Source organism: Typha latifolia, chromosome 2 (genome assembly GCF_019914945.1).
Source record: "Typha latifolia isolate L0001 chromosome 2, TyphaL0001v2, whole genome shotgun sequence".
Taxonomy (NCBI): Eukaryota; Viridiplantae; Streptophyta; class Magnoliopsida; order Poales; family Typhaceae; genus Typha; species Typha latifolia.
Genome location: NC_133087.1, coordinates 13616329 through 13636962, shown reverse-complemented (window position 1 = coordinate 13636962; position 20634 = coordinate 13616329). Strand labels below are relative to the sequence as shown.

General features: G+C 39.8%; 2 protein-coding genes across 4 annotated transcripts; one reads left to right on the top strand and one right to left on the bottom strand.

The window, feature by feature from the left end:
* Positions 1 to 1945, top strand: LOC140782372 (uncharacterized). 3 transcript variants are annotated; one of them, XR_012107853.1, is made up of 3 exons: positions 1 to 282; positions 393 to 534; positions 1553 to 1945. XR_012107853.1 is itself a non-coding variant. In XM_073128898.1 (3 exons), the coding sequence occupies exons 1-3, from the start codon at positions 171 to 173 to the stop codon at positions 1265 to 1267; spliced, it is 309 nt and encodes a 102-aa protein (XP_072984999.1). In that variant the 5' UTR covers positions 1 to 170; the 3' UTR covers positions 1268 to 1386. The 3 variants fall into 3 exon arrangements, 2 of the variants coding, with proteins under 2 accessions (XP_072984999.1, XP_072984998.1); XM_073128898.1 differs by lacking the exon at positions 1553 to 1945 and adding an exon at positions 1213 to 1386; XM_073128897.1 differs by lacking the exon at positions 1553 to 1945 and adding an exon at positions 770 to 1075.
* Positions 1946 to 4187: 2242 nt separating this feature from the next.
* Positions 4188 to 6508, bottom strand: LOC140781007 (probable pinoresinol-lariciresinol reductase 3). Its single transcript, XM_073126755.1, has 5 exons — positions 6253 to 6508; positions 5742 to 5876; positions 5420 to 5657; positions 5044 to 5247; positions 4188 to 4441 (listed from the first exon to the last, which is right to left on the bottom strand). The coding sequence occupies exons 1-5, from the start codon at positions 6445 to 6447 to the stop codon at positions 4278 to 4280; spliced, it is 936 nt and encodes a 311-aa protein (XP_072982856.1). The 5' UTR covers positions 6448 to 6508; the 3' UTR covers positions 4188 to 4277.
* Between the last annotated feature and the right edge of the window lie 14126 nt (positions 6509 to 20634).

The window sequence follows — 20634 nt, the reverse complement described above, 5'->3', positions numbered from 1 at the left end:
CTGGAGCCCACATTCTTTTACCATCCCTTCTCTTCCCTGCTTCATTGCCAGCTATTTTCTCTTGTTGGTCTCCTCCTCCTCCTCCTCCTCTCCTATTCTTTCCATTGTAAAAGGAAGCACCTCAAAAAGTCTGCCCTTCTTTCCTGCCCCCCACTAAGAATAGGAAGAGAATGCCTCCAAGGGCTTATGTTCTCATCTTCTTCTTCTGGGCTTTTCTTGCTGTTATCACCCCAACTCTCATCTTCTGGTCAGCCTCTGCAAGACCCAATCTTGATTCTCAAGGTATTGGCCATTAAACTTGGGAAAAGTTTGATTCTTGTCCCTTTTTATTTAATCTCTTTTTTGGGTTGTTCTCAATGATTAAAGTATTCATCACTTTTTTATATATGTAGGAGAGGTCAGGGATGATTTCATAGCAAGGAGGTCCATGAATTCTATGGAGAATGCTCAGATAAAGAATAGAAGAGTGGTAATCCCACCGCTGCCGGCACCGGCGCCGTCTCTGATTCCGACAAGAGGAGATGATATTGTCAGGTAAACTGGGGAACAAAATTTTTGTTAATAATGTACTTTGGTTCTTTGTTCTTTGTTTCGGGGAGGGTAGTGGTTATAGGAATTGATTTGAGGCAGTTCCAATTCTTTTGTTCTCCTTTGATTCTAATAATGTCTCATATAATTGACTTCCTCTTATTCTTAGTGAAATTAAAAAATTCGAAAAAGAGAAATTGCATTCCAATCATCTAAAATATAAGGTTGTTGATCTGCTTAGGATTGCTTCTAGTGGATCAACTTTGTGGTTCAACTACGAGAAAGATGTCTGCAGTTAGCAATACAGTAGGGCCCTTCAGAAATAAAGAAGATTCTAATAAGAGAGCACAAGCCATATATGGCCATACGGGAAAGCAAAGTTAGGTTGCAATGAATAAGTTGGTATAATTTATTGTTCATTTGACAAGATCCTATGTGTTTTATGGATCAATTAATGGTGCCCAAAAGAGAGAGGCACTGATGAAACTTATATTTGCTATTGATATAGTCTTAAAATCTAGAGAGAGAGCTAATTTAATTGTTCTTATATTCTCTGTGTGTTCAACAAGCGATCGACAAAAAAAAAAATTTCCTTGTTTATATAAGATAGACACTAGAACATTGTTATGCAGTGGCTAATCTTAAGAGAATGCAAGATGAACTGACGATCATACTATTCTCCAGGGTGTTCTTAAAGCTTAGTTCCCAATGCACATCCTCTTGCAGTTTGTTCCTTTAAGAGGAGTTTCTCCCTTGCAAATTCTTTGTTCCTTTTACCTTCTACTTGATGCTTCTACCATAAACTTTGCACCAAGCCAATTGCTATATAACAGTCAATTATCATCACAAAGTTTAAACTTTCATTCATCCCTTTCAGACAAATGTTGTTGTAGTATTTAAACTTCCTTCATCTCTTTCATACAAATAAGTTACAACTGTTGTCATCTTTGCTCCTGCTAGCAGTAATGTAAACCAGGTGAGCTTTTGGGAGGAAAATAACGTATTAGCTATTTCTCTTTCGCAGTCCCAAAATAGGGAGGAAAATCTGGAAAGGATCTAGCTGAGATTAATGGCATAATGAAGAATTCACTCTGAATAATTTCATCCAATTCACATTATACTGGAACCTGGGCGATCGAGTCTCTGCAAACTCCACAGAAAGCAAGAGTTAAATCTAGTGATTTATACTTCCTCTGATGAAGTCTTCTAAGATTTTTTTTAGGGAAATCGATTAGCAAATTTCATGAAATAGAAAGATCACTTAACACTTTCGTCATTTGAACACTTATTTTAAAGGGCAAATAGTTATCAGGAACAATTTGGCCGGATTATTTTACCATCTGAATGTATTCTTTGTTACTGAGCAGACTCTCTGCATGTCAGGAGAAACTAATTGAAAATAGTATCTTGAAGGGAATTGCAGCATGATTGTTCCAAAAAAAAAATCCCTTCTTAAACAACTTCAAATATATAAAGCAAAGTGAAACAATCAGAATCCGATGTATCTGGATCAGGATGCACATTGTTGAGAAATATCTTACACACAACTTAAAAAAGAGGAGCATTTTAGTCATTTAGATGTGTTTATTAACTTAATAATAATTTATTAGAAATATTTAGTTAAAAATTAATCTTAATGGCAATTCGAGACTCTAATATTTTAAAGAATGTAGAAAGATGATAATTTGAAAGTTTTGAGCGACACTTTTGTAGAAGTCCCAGTTTATTTTTTTTTTTTTTCAAGATTAATTACTTTCAATAACTATGTCAAGATTAATTACTTCCAACAAACTTTATAATCTAGTTGTTTTTCCTAACAAATCAATTGAAGAGAAACATTATAACATATTACGCTCATCATATCCCTCAGACGAATCTTAAGATATATAAATACAACTGGAGCATAGAAAGTGTTTTTTCTGTATTAACCTTTACTAATAAAGCACAGCTCAGGACCAATCTATTAATTATTTCTTATTCTAATATTTGTTAGTGATGGAAACAAATCATTTGAGAAAGCATATTGAGTTAGAAGTTACCAATTTGACATTGGAGGCAGAAAAGAATAATTAAAACAACTCTCTGCTTGTCTAGAAGTATTTGTGTTATTTTGAGTTTCCAAACTCGATTCGAAATAGCAAAGTAGTCGTAAACGTTAACTAGCGAACTAGAAGAAAAAAATATTAATGTAAGACAATCTAGGATTCAAGACCTAATGCGTATAAATCAAATGCACACTCAAATAAACATGCAATGAAACTGTGATATACGAAAGGAATAATCTAAAAGTCCTACACTCATATGAGATGCAAATTATAAGAGGCAGAGACATAAGAAAAATAAAATTCAGCGATACAAGATGCCAAAAAATGATAGCGGTTGAGTAACTAATAATATTCCAAAGAAATCAAATACAGTGCAAGGCCTATGCTTTTCTAATTAATTCCTTAAGATCCGTTTCAAAATCAACACTTCGAACGACTCAGCAGGTTCTCGGTACTTCGAGGGCTATAGTACCTGACAGCACGCTGCTACAGTAAAGGAGGTGTGCTGTTACAATCAGCGATACGATGCTACAATTTCAAAGGTATCGAAGGTACGCTGCTGCAGTCAGTGGTATGATGCTACAGTATGGAAGGTACATTGCTGCAGCTCTTATCTCCACTCTTAAAATAAGTGTGGAAAGATGGATGTGCACCTCCAATCATCCATCCACATACCTCATGACCGTTAACTGGGCATCATCATAGTCACACTCGTGGAGATCTTCATCACTAGCAGGCTCATCTGCTTCGTGGGCTACCTCCTCAATTTCTTCCTCAATGTCCTCGTTAATTATTTCAATAACAAAGTTCCTAGTGAAACATTCATAAATGGCATATTCCTCGACATTTGTAGCAACGAGTTGCGTTGCTCCCTTGTTTCGAGGATGAAGATGCAGCAACCTTTCTCTTATTATTTTGTGGTTGGGGCTCCATCTAGAAGTGTTGCTGCTTATGCTAAACTCCCTGACTTGATAACTAGACTTCTTATGAGTTGAAGTTTTCGAGTATTTTTCATATTCCACGGCTAACCAAAAAGAGTGCTCTAATGTATCATATGGGTGTAACTTTATATCATGTGCAATTTTAGATTTCAAACTAGAACGATACCCAGCAATAATGTATCTACCATCCTCGGTCACATCACATTTAATCATCAATTCATTAAATCGACTTATGTATTCATGTGACTGTCATGTTACCTTAATGCTTAAGTGGTGGGTGATCTAACCTAATTTCTTGCCTCTCCATATTTAACCAATATTGCTTGGCTTGCCCCGTCAACTTGAGTTGAGTTTGGTGAACCTAATCCTAAGATTCTCAGACATATCATACTAATGAAATAATTGACCCATATCGCTTAGCCAATCTTGAAAAGCCTAAGGCCTAGTCTGCGATCAAAACTAGATGCCTCAATCTTTACTTTCCCCCTTATAAACCAAATAAGACTCTAATGGACTCAAACTAAATCCAAATTGAGTCTAAAAGAAAACCAACTTGAGTCATTGACCCAACAATGAAATAAAACCTAATACATCATTCTAGATCATAATTGATTCAATCAAAGATCAAATTCAGATCCGCCGAGGATTGAATTGATCAACATAAATGACATAGTTGCATATTAACCATTGTTTGATATAATATTATTGTCATCGCACATCTAGAAAACCATCTCGATCTTCATCAAATATACATACTTTTTTTTCAGACAAGAGTATCTAGAAAGTCACTTACAATGGTGTGTTTTACATGAGAATATAAATGTGTTCCATCAAAACCTGATAAGTCAATGTTGAAGTAAGTATGGTCACCCTTCACGAAAGAAGAATATATAAATACAAAATCCATATTCATTGGGAATGGTGTACCTGCAATAGTACAAGAAATTATAATTACATAATTTGGTACGACAAGTCCATAATGCGAAACAGTGAAGTTCTGCACTACCATAGGTGTTCTTGTGATAAATATATGCTTACTTGTTCTGGAGTAACATAAGACTCCAGCAAAGTAAATTATTAAGGTACTTTCCTCTTTTTACTCCTTACAGTTGATGAAGTGATATTAAAATAAACTCTAATCTAAACATCTAGCATATCTACTGAGATCAGAATTACATTTCAAGTGCACTTGTTTGTGAACACCCATTGATCTAGCAGAGATTCAGGGAAGTGTAATTGACAATTGAACTTAATCAAAGGCATCTCGATTAATCAGAAAAATTCAGAAAAGCTACATTACATTTTGTATGTAATTTTACGTAGAAAATTACTAACTATATTGGGAAGGTCAGAAGACACTAAGAAAATCATATAAGTATTTACAAACACAGAATTATATAGGAAAATAAAACAGATAATGGGAATTAAAAAAAATGGCAGATTTTCCAAGTTAAAAAAGCTTTGAGAGAAAATCCTTCTAATAGTTAGATGAATATGTTCAACACGACAAATCAACATCCTTAACTTACCATGAATACTTCTCAGGAGCTGCTCCTCTGATACGTAAACCCTCTTAAGCTCCTTACCTATTTTCATCTCCCAAATCTTGACCAGCTCATTCATTGAACATACATTGCCTGGAGGTCTCAAATATAATGTCCTGTTTAATGTCCTTGGGTCATCAATGGTACAAATTGTGAATATAGCAACATCACTCTCTTTAACAAAGACAGCTGCGAAAACATATCAAAGATTAAAAAACAAACTAATCTTTTCATTATCATCCAGAAAATGGAACAAGTATTATAGAACCACATGGAACTAACTAAAAAGAAGTAATGCAAACAGAGGTATTGACTTTAGCAGCTACTTGTAGCAACACAAGTATTAGGGCTGTCATGTAACCTTTAATATCACCATTGCCAAAGATCTTTATTTCATCTCTTGGAGGAGCCTCCAACCCCGGTTGAATTAGCGATGGGAGCAAATATCGCATAAAAAAATTGCAACAGATATAGGTGTAAGGGATGCCTTCTTTTTCTATGCACCTTCGAATTTCAAGTTTTTTCTCATAAAATCCATTATCAATGTTAAGAACTTGAACCTTAGAGGGATCGGCTCCAAATTCAGATGGAATAAACCTCTGCAAGAAATTTTGAAGGAATTTAGTGTCTTGAAAAAAAATGCACATTTGGTTAACCGAAAGGGATTTACTAAGCTCACTTACTTTGATACAATTTGTTTCTTTTATTGCCCGAATGAGAAGCTTTTGTTCAAGGACCAGCTTGGATGGTATTGCACATATCACAACATCTACTTGCCTGACAGCTTCAAGTAAGCTCGAAAGATCTTCCAAAGAACCCTAAAAACAAGTTAAATAAATCAATACATGTATGAGGAGAAAGGATCTGAGAAAATTTAAAAAAAAAAACCAAGAGGAAAAAGAGCAATTTAAAATTCTCTGCCTCTGATAAGCAAATTCCTCCTTTTCTTCTCTCTCTCTCTCTCTCTCTCTCTCTCTCTCTCCCCAATTAACGCCATTGCAACTAATTTTAATGTCAACAAAAAAGATGTAAGAATAAGTAACCAGAACAATTCAATATAAGGAGCTCGGAGCTTTGGTGGACCAGTAGCATTCACTTGTTAAATAGTCTCACTAGAATACTCTCGCTCGACTAGAAGAGAAGAGAAGAGACGGGGAAGAGGAGGAGGAGGAGGAGGAGGAGGAGATGACGAACCTTGAGTAGGGTGACGCCTTGGGACTCGAAGGAGCGGAGGAGGAGGGACTTGCCGTGATCGGAGAAGGTTGTCTCCCTGACGAGGGCAAAGGTGGGATGCGACGCCGCGAGGCTGGCCCTTATTAGCTCTTGCCCTAGCCTGCCCGTCGCTCCGATCACCAGAACCCTACTCTTATCGTTCTCCTCCATCGCCATGGCCACTCTCTCCCTCTCTGATATTCTATCATATCCTTCGTAACATTTGGTCGCTATCCATCTCGGAAGCGGAGTCAGTATTTGCAGACCCGTTTGCGGTGGCGGACTTGGTATTATTAAAGATTTAGATCGGGTTAATAAAACCCTGGTTCTTAATAATAAATCAGCTTGGACTTGGAGGTTGACTAACCGCATGGATTCTCCTTGGGCTAAGCCTGCTTAAAGCTAATGTCTTTTTTTCTTTATTCCTAATACTTTTTTAGGACTCCCATCTCTAAACCAAGAGCCTCTTGGACGTGGAGGTCTACCGTGCAAACGACGGATGCTATCCGGAGAACACAAGGTGTGTTTCGGTTGCTAAAGGATCCCTGTTTGCCTTAGCTCAATAATAGTAATATATCACTTTCGCCTATTATCTTGTAACCCCAACATCTCAGACTTATGTGTAGCTATATGTTCTGATATTGTACGGATATCAAAATTTAAAATTATATTTTAACTAAACGAATATGAATAATTTTTAAATTAAAGATTAAATTTTAAATGAATTATAATATTTTATTTAGAGATAATTAACACAAAAATATTATAAGTCCAAAAAGAACTATTTCTTATATGTTAAATATATATAAAATTAGCAAAATTAATTTCTACAAGCTTAAACACCATAAATATGGAGTACTATTTAAACATATATGTTAAAGGTGAAGCTTTTGTCCTGCTAGAAGGCTTTATTAAGAAGTTAGTCAGCGTGGCACAATCCTCCAAGTCCCTGCCCTCAATCTTGGTGTCACTTGGACATCAACCCATCTTGGTTCACAATGGTGTCCACCTCCCCAAGTACATCCATCCCCTAGCTCACCTCAAACAACTACATTATACATGACATGCATGTGTAGTCTGTAGAATAAATGCCCCACTATTTCTCCATGCATACCACAGGGTGCGCATATGTTTGCTTGCCAGATGCGCAAACCCTAAAGAATTTCCCTTGTCGGTAGCCTGTTCCTCTGTAGAAGAAAGTCTTGCCCATGGTGCCACCAATTGCCGCCATAATATCTTCCATCCCGGCTAGCGCTCTGATTTAGGCAAGAGAAGGAAGTCGTAGATCTCCATCGCTCGAGGCTCTTCTCGTTGGGTGTGGTCACTATATCCACGAAACAATAATGGTGGCATATCCCAGTGAGAGCGTCGCTATGCTGAACGCAAGCTTAATGCCATGCCATCCCTTAGTATTCTACTAACACCCCATGAGCGCTCATCGAGAAGCTCTGCCATCGTGAGGTCATCATTGAGAAGCACTAGAGCGATAACCTTTAGCTACCTTTCCCACGGCATTGCTGATAACCAAGGAGAAGTGGCGACTTTTGTTGTGAAGTTGTTCCTCACCAACTTTCTACAGCTCCTTTGATCTTTGTAGCGGTATAGATGATGACCTGCCATACACCCATGAGGCCAATGTATTTGCCTCCCATAGGTCATAGTCACTATACTTGGCTCTTTGGATTTGGACCCACATGACCTCCACCTTATTAAAAACTTTAAAGACCAGTTTGCCTAGTAAAGAAGACTTGGCAAGATCAAGGCGTCTAATAGATGGTCCTCCTTCCTCCTTAGCCTAGTCACCTCATCCCAATTCACTAAATGCAAGCCACGACCACTGCCTTTGTCTCACAGCAATGCATGAGCTTTGCGAGGCAGCACTAGCTTCTAAGACCAACGACGGCACCTAGGTGCTCCCCGTCGAGTATGTGGGGATAGCCAAGAGGGTGGCATTCACCAACATTACATTGCTAGCCATATAGAGGAGAGACCTCTTCTAGCCTGCCATTCTCCTCTCCACCCTACTCATAAATGGCCTATGGTCTTTCACCTTGATTCATCTACTCAAGATGAGCACTCTCAGATAAACAAATAACATGGTTGCCACTCATAAGCCAAGATCTCACACAATCGCTCTATCAAGTCTGATGATATCCAGTCCAGAAGGAAGATGTCAGACTATCGATCCAACTAACTCATGGCATACTTGCGGGACCTCTATGAGTAGGGCTATCAAAATAATAGAAAATAAGCTCAACATGAGTCGGCTCGAATATGATTTCAAGACAAGCTTGATCATGAACCTACTCGATCAAGTAGGCTCGACAAGGTTTTTGAAATAATAATATAATATAATATGTGTACTACTTCCTATACTATATTATACTTTTGTTATATTTTAAAATTTACTAAAGTGGATTATTATGTATTTTGATATTGTAGAATTTAGTTCGGAATTTTGATTCTATCATATATTTCCTAAATATACAGATATATCTATTAGTTTACATCTTTGTAATATTTATATTTTTATAATGTTTAAACTTAATAGTTGAGTTCAGCCTTATTTTAATTTGATTTAAGCCTAAATCAAGTTTGATTCAATTCAATCTTAATTAGGACTGAAATTAGGCTTGAATTGATTAAGATTTAAAATTGCGATCGGTTCATTTGGAGTCGAGTTCAGCTCGTCAAAATTGACTCGAATTAAAATAATTTCAATCAAGTTCGATCATAAATCTAAGCTCAAGCTTATTTTCAATTTCAAGCTTGATCAAGCTCGAGTCAATTACACATCTATCTATGAGAGGATCATCTACATCCTCAAATTCACAAAATCATTACTACTAAAATTTGGCGGTGTTCCTATTTTTATAAAAAAGATAGAAATTTATCGGTGAGCAAAAACTATACCAACGGGGACAAAAATCTCCCTTGCCAAGTACATCCAAAGCCATCATTTCCGCTGGTGATAACTAATCAATACAATACTTTGTTAGTTTCCCAATAGATATGTTTCATAGAAATATAAAGAAAACATGATAAGAGCCACTTGAAGTATGCAATAATGGAAGATATTGTCCATGGTGGAGGATGCTACCCATTCAAAACATTGACCAGTAATTCTAATTCAATTTCGACCTCCACATAAGTCTATCCTTGGAGCAAAGCATGAATAGCCCTTCTTTCAAAGTTGCAACTTTGGGCAAAATTGATGATTGGATTCTGCCACAGCGACTTCTAGCTATTATCAAGGAAATCGACGAGGAGCACAAGATGAAGCCCGCTCTGCCGGGCTCGTTGGAACTCGATAATGAATTTTTGGGCTTGGGGAGAGAACTTAGTGTTATTTATAGCTATGGCGACTGCCTTAGCCTAGAGAATACCCATAAGTTCTTTAAGCTAATTAAAATGGATATTATTTATGTTGTTCTATATGGTCCATAGAGTAACAATCATAACTGAAAGTAAGGTGCCATGGTCCAATCCCCATTAAAACAAGAGTGGTTCGAATTCCCAATAGGCTAGATTTTGTTAAATCTAGCAAAGGAGCAAGCAAAGAGTAAGTGATCACAAGACTCGTCATTTAGTCGACAAGTTTGGCGGACTTTGAGGTAGCCTAAATCCAAGCTTGCCAACATGAGCATAATTGGCAGGTGGTTCGAGGTTACCTTCCAAATAAATAACTTAATTTTTAGTAGGATCCTTAGTTGCCAGATTGCTTTCCAGCCTTTCCAAGTAGTTAGTTCCGTAGGATCAAATATAGTAAACATGTTCTAAACAGATTTACCGGTCAATACTGGAGAAAAACTTGAAAGGATTTTTTACATAATTGCAATAAAAAATTTCAAAATATTATAATTGTCAAGACATTCTTTAAAATAGTATAATTACTGTCAAAATCACTTTGGTCCTTAAAAAATAACATTATATAAATTATTAAACCTAACTAACCATAATTAAACACACAACTTAAATTACAAAACTATTTTGTCATTATATAAATTATTAAAAATAATTTAAAAACTATCTAATATTATACCCAATACAATAGTACAATAAAATATATCTTATTTTTTACGAGACAAAAATTGTTGATAGACATTTTGCACTCCATATTTAAAAGGGGTATTTAGTCATTTATATATATTTATTAACTTTAATAATAACTCATTAGGAATATCTGATAAAGATTAGTCATAATAATAGTTCTGAAAGAGTAAAAACAATAAGCGGCAATTATAATGATGTAATTATAATATTTTGAAAGTTTTTCAGCGGCAACTATATAAAAATCCCAAATTTGAATTGTATTTGACACCCAATGTACATAATTCCTACAACCGAATTGTAGATGATCAGTGGCTACTGTTTTTCCTAATCTCGTAAGCCAGAGAAGCCGGAGGAGGGAGAGAGAGATATATATATTAGATCGAAACACTTCTTCTTCTGAGCCTTTCTCCACCCATGTCTTGAAATATTGTGAAACGCTACACAGAGGTCGACTACTCATCAGCGAGGCTAGCGAAGGGATGGAGGCGAATCCCCCACCAGCCCAAGCTGGTGGGGAGAACAGCCACTTTACAAGCGAACCAAAGTCATTGGGGAAGGAGAAAGACAACCTGAGACGTTCGTGGGCGTCCTAGCGTCGGGTGGGAGGTCGGCCAAAAGAACGAATGGCCGCATTCCGGAGGAAATTCTGGAAAAATTAAGGGAGCAAACAGAGGATTGTATTATTATCGACCCGGAAGTCCTGGAAAAATGCAGAAGCCGATGGAAACTCACCCTCTTTGGGAGGTTCTTGGGAAGAAGTATTCCACTAGATTTACTCAAGCGTATGCTTATCAGATTATGGAATGGAATAGATAAGTTTGCAGCATAGGACATGTCCGGGGGATATTATCTATTTTGGTTTGAGAAGGAGGAGGATATGGTGCATGTTCTTATGAAGGGGCCGTGGACTATACAAGGACGAGTACTCAGCCTTATTCCCTGGAGGAACAACTTCAAGCCCTCGGTGGAAGCATTTACTTCCGCTCCAGTGTGGATACAGCTGCAGAACTTGCCTCAGGAGTACTGGGAGCTGGAAGCGTTGGTTCTGGTGGCGGGGTAATTCGGGAAGCCACTGAGGGTGGACGAGACGACGCTAGACCACACCAGGAGTAGGTTTGCTAGGGTGCGCATGGACATAGATCTACAGAAGTCACTAAAGAAGGCGGTGTGGTTGGGGCCGAAGGAGGACCAGGTGGACCTTAGAGTGGTATACGAAAACATGCCTGTGTTTTGTTACCTCTGCGGTCGAATCGGCCATCGGGCAGCGGGCTGTGAGCATAAGAGAGAAGAAGCGAGGGGGGAAGAAACTGTAGATGCAAAAGCAGTGAGCGGGAAGGCTCGGACTGAGGAGGGGGTCGGACAGCCTCCAATGATGGAACAAAACATGACCTACGGCCCATGGTGTACGATAACGAGGCGGCGGAAGAAGGTGGTGCAACCACAAGCGAAGCAGTCCGATGAGGCACGGACCTCGATGAGCCATGAGAGAGAGTCAAAGCTGGAGAAAGGAAAAATAGGGCCTAGGGAGGAGGAACTAGAGGCCAGGGAGCTGCACTTATGCACAAATAGAAGCTAGCATCGGAATGACACAGCTGCTCCATGCATGGGACGCACCGGGAAGATGAACCTGGCAGAGCAAGCTCAAACGTCACCTAAGCCTACGGGCCAGGGCAGGAAGATGAGCCAACAGGTAGGGAGCTCAAGCCTCAATTACGATCGTGCGACGTCAGCGAAGGGGAAAGAAAAGGTTGTGGGAACTAAGCACAGCTTGGTGCACACCCTACCGGTAGCATGAAAGGAAATAGTGTGGTGCAATCGAGCTAGAGTGGAACCCCTTTAACTAGTGGTCTAAACCTGTGCAAGGTGGGTAAAGGGAAGAAGGTGCAAGATGAGGAGATGGCATGTCAGGCTCTGAAGGAACCTGTCCCATCTGGCCAAGATGGGTTGGTGGATTTCGCCTGTAGAGGTACGACTTCGGAATCAGATCAGGATTGTGTCGACATCAATGGGACTGCTATTAGACTTGGCGCGGGGGACGAAAGGAGTTGGAAACCTACCTTCATGGAAACACGCAAAGATCAACGTGGTGCCAAAATGGCAAGATATCCAGAGGAAATCTGTAGGGAGGGGGTCGCGGCTACCGGCACGAGGCCACCTTCGGAGAAGAGTGGGTCATCTGAGGGGCACAGTAAAGCTGTGAAGAAGCTCTGGGAGGCGCTGACGAACCCACCAACCAATGACCACGCACCTATGGAGCTGGAAGGCTTGAAGGACGACCAATGGGCGCTGGTTTGCATTGAGAGCAATAATGGACTCATTGCACTGGCCATGGACGGGAAGAAGGTGGTGGAGATGGACAAGCTGGACCAGGAGAGATCTGCCGCGAAGGGCGACAGAATGGCTTAACCTAACACCATGCATTAATGTTTAAAGCCATTTATTGGAGTTGCCGAGGAGCCCTGAAGGAGGTACTCGACAGATGTCACGACATGAACAAGGAGCACTGTCTGGATTTTATATTCCTGCTAGAGACTCATGCAGATTGGACGAAAGCACAGGGGGTAGGCCGTGCACTGGGACGAAGCTAGTCCTCCTTTACAGTTGCCGGCGAAGGAGCTTTCGGCGAATTGATAATACTATGGAAGACGACTTTTGGATACGTTGATGTGGTGGCTGTCGCGGTATGCGGCGCATATGGTGGTCTCCTCCATGGATGGTGAGACCTGGCTGATGACAGCAGTGTATGCCAGTAACCAGCAAGACCAACATGTATTACTATGGGAAGAACTAGTGAGCCTAGGGAGTCTAGGCTTGGAGTGGGTAGTTGCCATGACTTCAATGCAATCCTCTCCGCGGAAGAGAAGAGGAGTTGTGCCCGAGTTGCTCTTGGGCCGAAATCCTCCGCATTCGCCAAGTTTGTAGAGGATGCTGGGGTATGTGATCTAGGTTTTGGAGGGCTGTCGTTTACTTGGTGCAACAATTAGCTTGGGGACAAACGGGTATGGGTCAGACTGGATAGAGCACTGGCGAATCTTGACTGGATCCGGAAGTATCCTAGGAGCCGAGTGGTGCACCTAGATCGCTCTGCCTCAGACCACGCACCATTACTGGTCATGGTGCCGAGTGAGCCGGATGATAGAAGGCGGCCGTTTCGTTTTGAGCTATACTGGACAGATTATGAGGATTGTAGGAGCATTATTGAGAGGTATTGAAAGGGTCTGGAGGGGTAACGTGCATGGGAACCCCATGCATGGCTTCACACATAATGTAACAACCCAATCCCCCCCACAAAAAAAAACACTAGTTACATGGCACGACGTGGCCGGCCACAGTGTACCCGGCCTCGTACCATGCAATGGCAAGAGGGGAGCGTGGCACGCCCCCTTCGCATCGCCGCAGCCAACCGACTACGGCCAGCTGGCTGCGGCGGGCCGCAGCGCCGCCGCAGCCACCGCCAAGACCCCCCCCACCGCTCTCTTTCTCCCTCTACATCTCTCTCTCTCTCACTCTCTCTCTCTCAGTCTCTCTCTCTCTCTCATTGAGGCCGGCCTATCGCCGCTGCCGCTACCTCTGCAAGCTTCGGTGAGCTCCTATCTCTCCCTCTCTCTCTCTTCCTCTCTCTCTCTCTCCCTCCCCCCCCTCTCTCTCTCTCTCTCTCTCTCTCTCTCTCTCTCTCTCTCTCTCGCTGACACCCGAGCTCGGGCTCGTCGGAATCGAGCCGTTGGCGAGAGGACGGCCGCTGGCTGGCCAGCAGCAGCCAGTGCCCTCCTCGTCGGCCGGTTCCCGCAGTTCCCTCCCCTCCTCTCTTTCTTTTCTTCTTCTCTTCTCTTCTCTTCTTCTTCTTCCTTCTTTCTTCTTCCTTTCTTTTTCTTCTTCCTCAGCTGCTTATTTTGGTTTTTTTATTTAATCCAGCACTAGTACTAGTAATCCATATTTTGGTTTTTTTATTTGTTTAAGTATTTCTGTTTTAATTAATACAAAGAAATTTAGACATTATTTATTTTAATAATAATATATATTCATCAATATAATTATTGTTAATTATAATTAATTAATGATTAATTAGGTTATAAACTATTACACATAAATATAGGTAATACTTATATTTATTTATTTATTTACTTATATTTATATTAGATTAATAGATAGATTTATAAATTATAATTATTAGATTTATATTCTAATATTCTTATGATATACATTTTAAGTAATTCTATTAATGTCTTATACATTATTATTTTTGTAACAAATAAAATACATGGGCTTATGTATTTATTTATTATTTTATAAAGTAATCTCTAATTAATCAAGATATAATTATAGTTAGGTTTTCATCTATATTTTTATTTTTATCTGTTAAAAATCTAACTAGTTATACAGATAAGTAGAAATTCTAAAACCTTCTAAATCATCATATATTATATGAACGAATTTTAATCAGATAAACGGTTAACATCATCCTACTTAAATAATTTCAGATTCTGACCTCCCCTTGTTTAGGATCCCGTGGACTTAGCTATCGAGGCTTGATCATTATCGTAGCAATGTGAACGAGTGATTGTTTGGTATTTGTAGTGGTGGTGAGTAGTCTTATCCCCTAGATGCCTTTCTCAAATTATGATATATTATATCTTATGTACACGCATGTTTTGGCCTCTAGGATGATTATATGATTTTATCTAGAGATGATTGCAGTCGAGCATATTTAATCATGTATTCGATTATGCTGATTTGGGATATGAGTACATTGGTGATATATATAGATATGATTAGAGATAATTCTACTATTATGATTGTTTATCGAGTTGATCTGTAGTATGAATATGCATGTAATAGATTAGCATGAGTATGCATGTGTTGACGATACAGTTAGAGACTACATTGCATCATTTTCTCTTGATTCCTATTCCACCTAAATTCATGTTATGCATTGACTTGTTATCGTATTGGATATATGCATATGATCTATCATTTAGAAGGAAAGCATGAAATGTGATTGATACGATAGTTGATAGAAAACGTGAAGATACTCGAGTGGGCGCGAGGGTTAGGGCGTGCTTGGAGATGATTAATCGCTCGACATAGTCGTGATCCTATTGGCCTTACGTCTGAGGTCGTTCGTCTGTGTGCGCAGCAGACATTCGGACACATGCCGTTCGCCAGGGCATATGTGGCGAGTTATCCTCACGAGGTTTCTATCAACTATGTGGGTGTCCGGTCTGAATGGATGTTGATACCCTAGCAGGTGGCGGGGTATAGTTATATTAGAGATACTCTTGCAGGTGGCGGAGTATGCTTGAGCCTTTGGACATGATGTTGAGACTAGGTATCGGATATTGATTGTGCACAGTGGTCTAGTATGATGATATTATACAGAGATGTCAGTGATGATTGATGATTGTGATGTTAAGAAATACATATGATTTTATTATCATTTGGTTACCTAATTATCGAGTGATCAATATGCATTATATATTGTTGTATTTGATATCATAGCATGGTTATGGTCGGCATGTATCATGTGTCATATTTGAGAGAGAGTTATGATAATGGTATGACATGGAGATTTATTTATATATTGTCGAGGATTATATATTCTATCAGTTATGACATGACATGTTATCTATTTTTTATTTATGTATTATTGAGGAACATTCATATACTCATTCATGATATGATGCTATTTTTGATTCATATTATCCAGTACATGATTTACTCTTTGTTTGACATCACTAATTCAGGGTAAGGTCTATTCACTGAACCTTTTGCTCATGACTTTATTTATTTCTTTTTTAACCCTCTCAGATACGTGGTATGTGATAGCGACTTGAGATAACTTGGGAAGATATTTTAGAGCGATGATGAGGTGAGCTATAGATGCGAATCGATATAGATGACAGTTTTTATAGGAATTGAGTTATATCAGTATTTGATATTTGTACTATGTTGTATTAGACGATGAATTGTATAATACAGGTCGAATCATAGTGTACTCTTATATTAGTCGTTTTAGTTGTATCTTGATAGTTTGTTGTGGCCTATGTGAGTCCTGACAGATTATGTAATGGTTTAATGTATATTATTGTGGACTGGGATATTCATATGTTAACATGTTTATTTGGTTAATAGTATGATTTAATTAGTGATGGGTTATATGATCATCGATATGTTAGTAGGTAGTATTTGATAATGTCATGATTATATGTATATAGGAGACTATCGGTGTGTGACGGGCCCCGCCCGACCTATCGTGTGCGCCGTGTGGGCGTGTGGGCGTGCACGTGCCCGTGCCGGGCGGGGGCGTTACACATAAGGTGTCGAACATGCAACATCAACTCAAATGCTGGAGCAAATCGGCCTTGGGTCGACTAGAGTCACAAATGAATTCCGTGAGGCTGGAGATTAAGGAGTTGGAGGAACTTGATGCCAATGGTGCACTGGATGATGCTGGCCTCACCATGATGCGATGCTGTTACAATAGGAAGGCTGCATTAAGCAGACAAATAAATCTAAAGTGGCTGTAGCGATCGCGTCTGAAATGGGTGCAGGAGGGGGATCGAAACACTCACTTCTTCCATCTCATGGCGCGGATAGAGAAGAAACTCCCAGATCACTACGAGGAGCTGTGGGGACCAATTGAGGAGGAAGATTGGGCCTTGTCGGAGGAGTTGGAGCTGCCAGTTCTATCTGTTGAGGATCGAGTGAACCTGTTGAAGTCGGTTGACAGCAATGAGATCCTGGAAGCCCTTCAAAGCATGCCGATAGGGAAGGCATTGGGTCTGAATGGCCTACCAGTTGAAGTTTACTTGATGCACTGGCAGGAGATGGGAGCTAACCTATGTGATGCTGTCAAGCACTTTTTCGAGCATGAGAGTCTTCCTCGGCAGTGAGGGCAAACTTACATAACTCTGATACCGAAGGTGGATAAACCTACTTTGGTGAGAGACTACTAATCGATCTCATTATGTAATGTGGCATATAAGGTAATCGCCAAGGTGCTGGTTGGCAGACTGCGGGGTCTTCTGCCACAGCTAATGGACCAAGAACAGGTGGCCTTCATTAGAGGTCAAAATATCTTCGGCAACATTCTGGCGGCCTAGGAGATTGCGCACTCGATGGTTAGTTCCAAGCACTCGCAGCCAACGATGATGCTCAAACTAGACATGGAGAAAGCCTACGACAAGGTTAGCTGGAATGCTGTACTATGGGTGATGGAAGCCTTGGGTTTTCCGAGCAAATGGTGTCGGTGGATAGTGCTTGTATCAAGTCACCGAGATATGCCATCCTCGTGAACGGCTCACCAACACGATGGATAACACCTCACAGTGGGCTGAGACAGGGAGACCCTCTATCCCCGTATCTTTTCACACTAGTGTCGCAGATTCTGTCAAGCTTATTTAAGGATCGAATGGCTCAAGGGCTACTAGAAGGGTATCAGGCCGGGGAGGTTCACCTGTCACACCTACTATACACTGACGACCTATTGGTCACTGTGGAAGCATCTGTGAAGAATGTTGAAGCCGTCCAGGAGTGTCTGCAGGTCTACTCGAGTGCCACAAACCAAAAGGTGAATGTAGCGAAGTCGGAACTTTTCCTGCCTGACTAGAATGAGAAGGGGGTAGTAGACAACATTCGCAACCTGGTGGGTTTACCGGGAGCAAGGATGCCATTTAGGTACCTTGGCATGCCCATATCAAGGAAGCGAGTTAGTGTCCAGGACCAAAGCTGGCCGGTAGAGCGGGTAACCAAGAAATTAGCTGGTTGGAAACGTAACAACCTTTCATTTGCCGGCATACTAACTCTCCTCAGGTCCACCTTGCTAGCTATACCGAACTACTGGATGAGCTACTCTTGGGTGCCAGAAACTGTGCTGGAGTCGATCAACAGAGTGGCGAGGTCCTTCCTTTGGTCCAATGGAAGAGGTAAAGGACTGCATCTGGTTAGATGGGGGAAGGTAACACAGCCAAAGTTGGAAGGCAGCCTTGGAGTAAGCAGACTACAAATAACTAGGACCAGTCTACTCGGCAAGCATGTGTTCCGCATCCTTAATGGAGAAGACGCGCTCTGGATTAAAATCATGAAGGAGAAGTACGGTGGAATGCACCCATGGAGACAAGACAACTGAAGGAATACGTCGTGGATCTGGAGAGCCTTAAATCGGACTACAGGTGCCATTAGAATGGGCTGCTAGAAGCTTATTGGCGATGGATGTAACACCCAAACCCTAAACACGTGCATAGCACGAGCCCATACGGCACGTGCATAGCACCTGACCATTTGGTTGGATACTAACAATCAAATAAACCTGTAGCAACATCATAATTTTATCCACAATATCTAAACCGAGAATAACTCAAGTCTAACTGTCAACAGCATACAGATAACCCTACCTGGGCCCCATACAGGCCACAACACATCATCAAGAGCTTTTCACAACTACATATATACAACAGAGGTATATGCATAATTATACAAGTACAAAGTCACCTGCTAAAATATAAGACAAGGATACAGATACACTTTGGAGAAGGTTTACTAATACATTAGATAAGATAATTCATCTGGCATATAACACTAATCACACTCTACTCCTCACTCACCGGCAAGACCTCTAAGGGAGAATTCTGCTCCTCTCGTTCACCTGAGTTTTTAGGAAAGGAGAAAACAAAGAGAGTCATGAGCTAAAGGCTCAGTGAATAGACTTTACCCCGAATCAGTGATGTCAAACAGAGAGTAAATCAAGTACTGGATAATATGAATCAGAAAGAGTATCATGTCATGAATGAGTAAATGAATGTGTCCTCGATAATACATAAATGAAATATATATAACATGTCATAACTGATAAGAATACGTAATCCTCGACAATGAATAAACAGGTCACCACATTATATGATCATCATAACTCTCTCAAAAATATGATATATGATGCATGCCGACCATGACAATGCTATGATATCAAATGCAATCATATATGATGTATATTAACCACTCGATAATCAGGTATGTCAGATAATAATGAAATCATATGCATTTCTTAACATCACGATCATCATCGACATCCCGGTATAATATCATCATACTAAACCACTATGCACAGTCAATACCCGGTACCCGATCTCAACCTCATCCCGAAAGCTCCAAGCATACTCTGCCATCGGCAAGGAGTATCTCAAATATAACCATACCCTGCCATTCACTAAGGGTATCAACATCCATCCAGACCAGGCACCCCACATAGTTGATAGAAACGTCGTGAGGATAACTCGCCACATATGCCCTGGCGAATGGCATGTGCCTGATTATCTGTGCGCACAGACTCAACTAACCTCGGACATGGGCCACGAGATATCGCATATCGGCGACCATAATCATCACTCCAGGCACCCCTAACCCTGGCGCCTACTCGGGTATCCTCATGCTTTTTATCAACTATCCTATCAATCACATTTCATGCTTTCCTTCTAAATGTCAGATCACATGCATATATTCAGTACGATAACGAGTCAATGGATAATAGGAATTTAGGTGGAATAGAAATCAAGAGAAAATGATGCAATGTAGTCTCCAACTATATCGTCAACACATGCATACTCATGCTTCAGATCAACTCGGTAAACAATCATAACAGTAGAATCATCTCTAATCATCTCTATATATATCACCAATATACTCATATTCCAAATCAGCATAATCTAATGCATGATAAAATATGCTCGACTATAATCATCTCTAGATAAAATCATATAATATGCTGGAGGCTAAAACATGCATGTACATAAATATATAATATAACCTAATTTGAGAAAGGCGTCTAAGGGATAAGACTACTCACCACCACTACAAATACCAAACAACCACTTATTCACGTTGCTACGATAACGGTCAAACCTCGATAGTTAAGTCCACGGGGTCTTGAACAGGGGGGTCGGGAGCTGAAATTATTTGTAACAAATATGTCGGTCTTTCTATTAATTAAAATTAACTCGACAAAAAGATAGTTTCTTGTTGTAATTATGTACTCTTTATTTATATAATTGTTTTGCTATTTATTAACCATAATTATGTTATCTAATAGTGTATTTAAAACATAATTATCTACCTATTATTCTTCTTAATAATTAAGAAAATAAGAATTAAGTTACTACAAATAATTACGTAAGAATATACATACATAACCCTAATAATTACTATTACCTACCTAGGATAATAATAGTAATTTATATTACAGGTGTTTTGCTAAACATGGTATAATTAGAATTATTTACTAACTATGATATAATTATATTTAATTTGTATAACCTAAATACA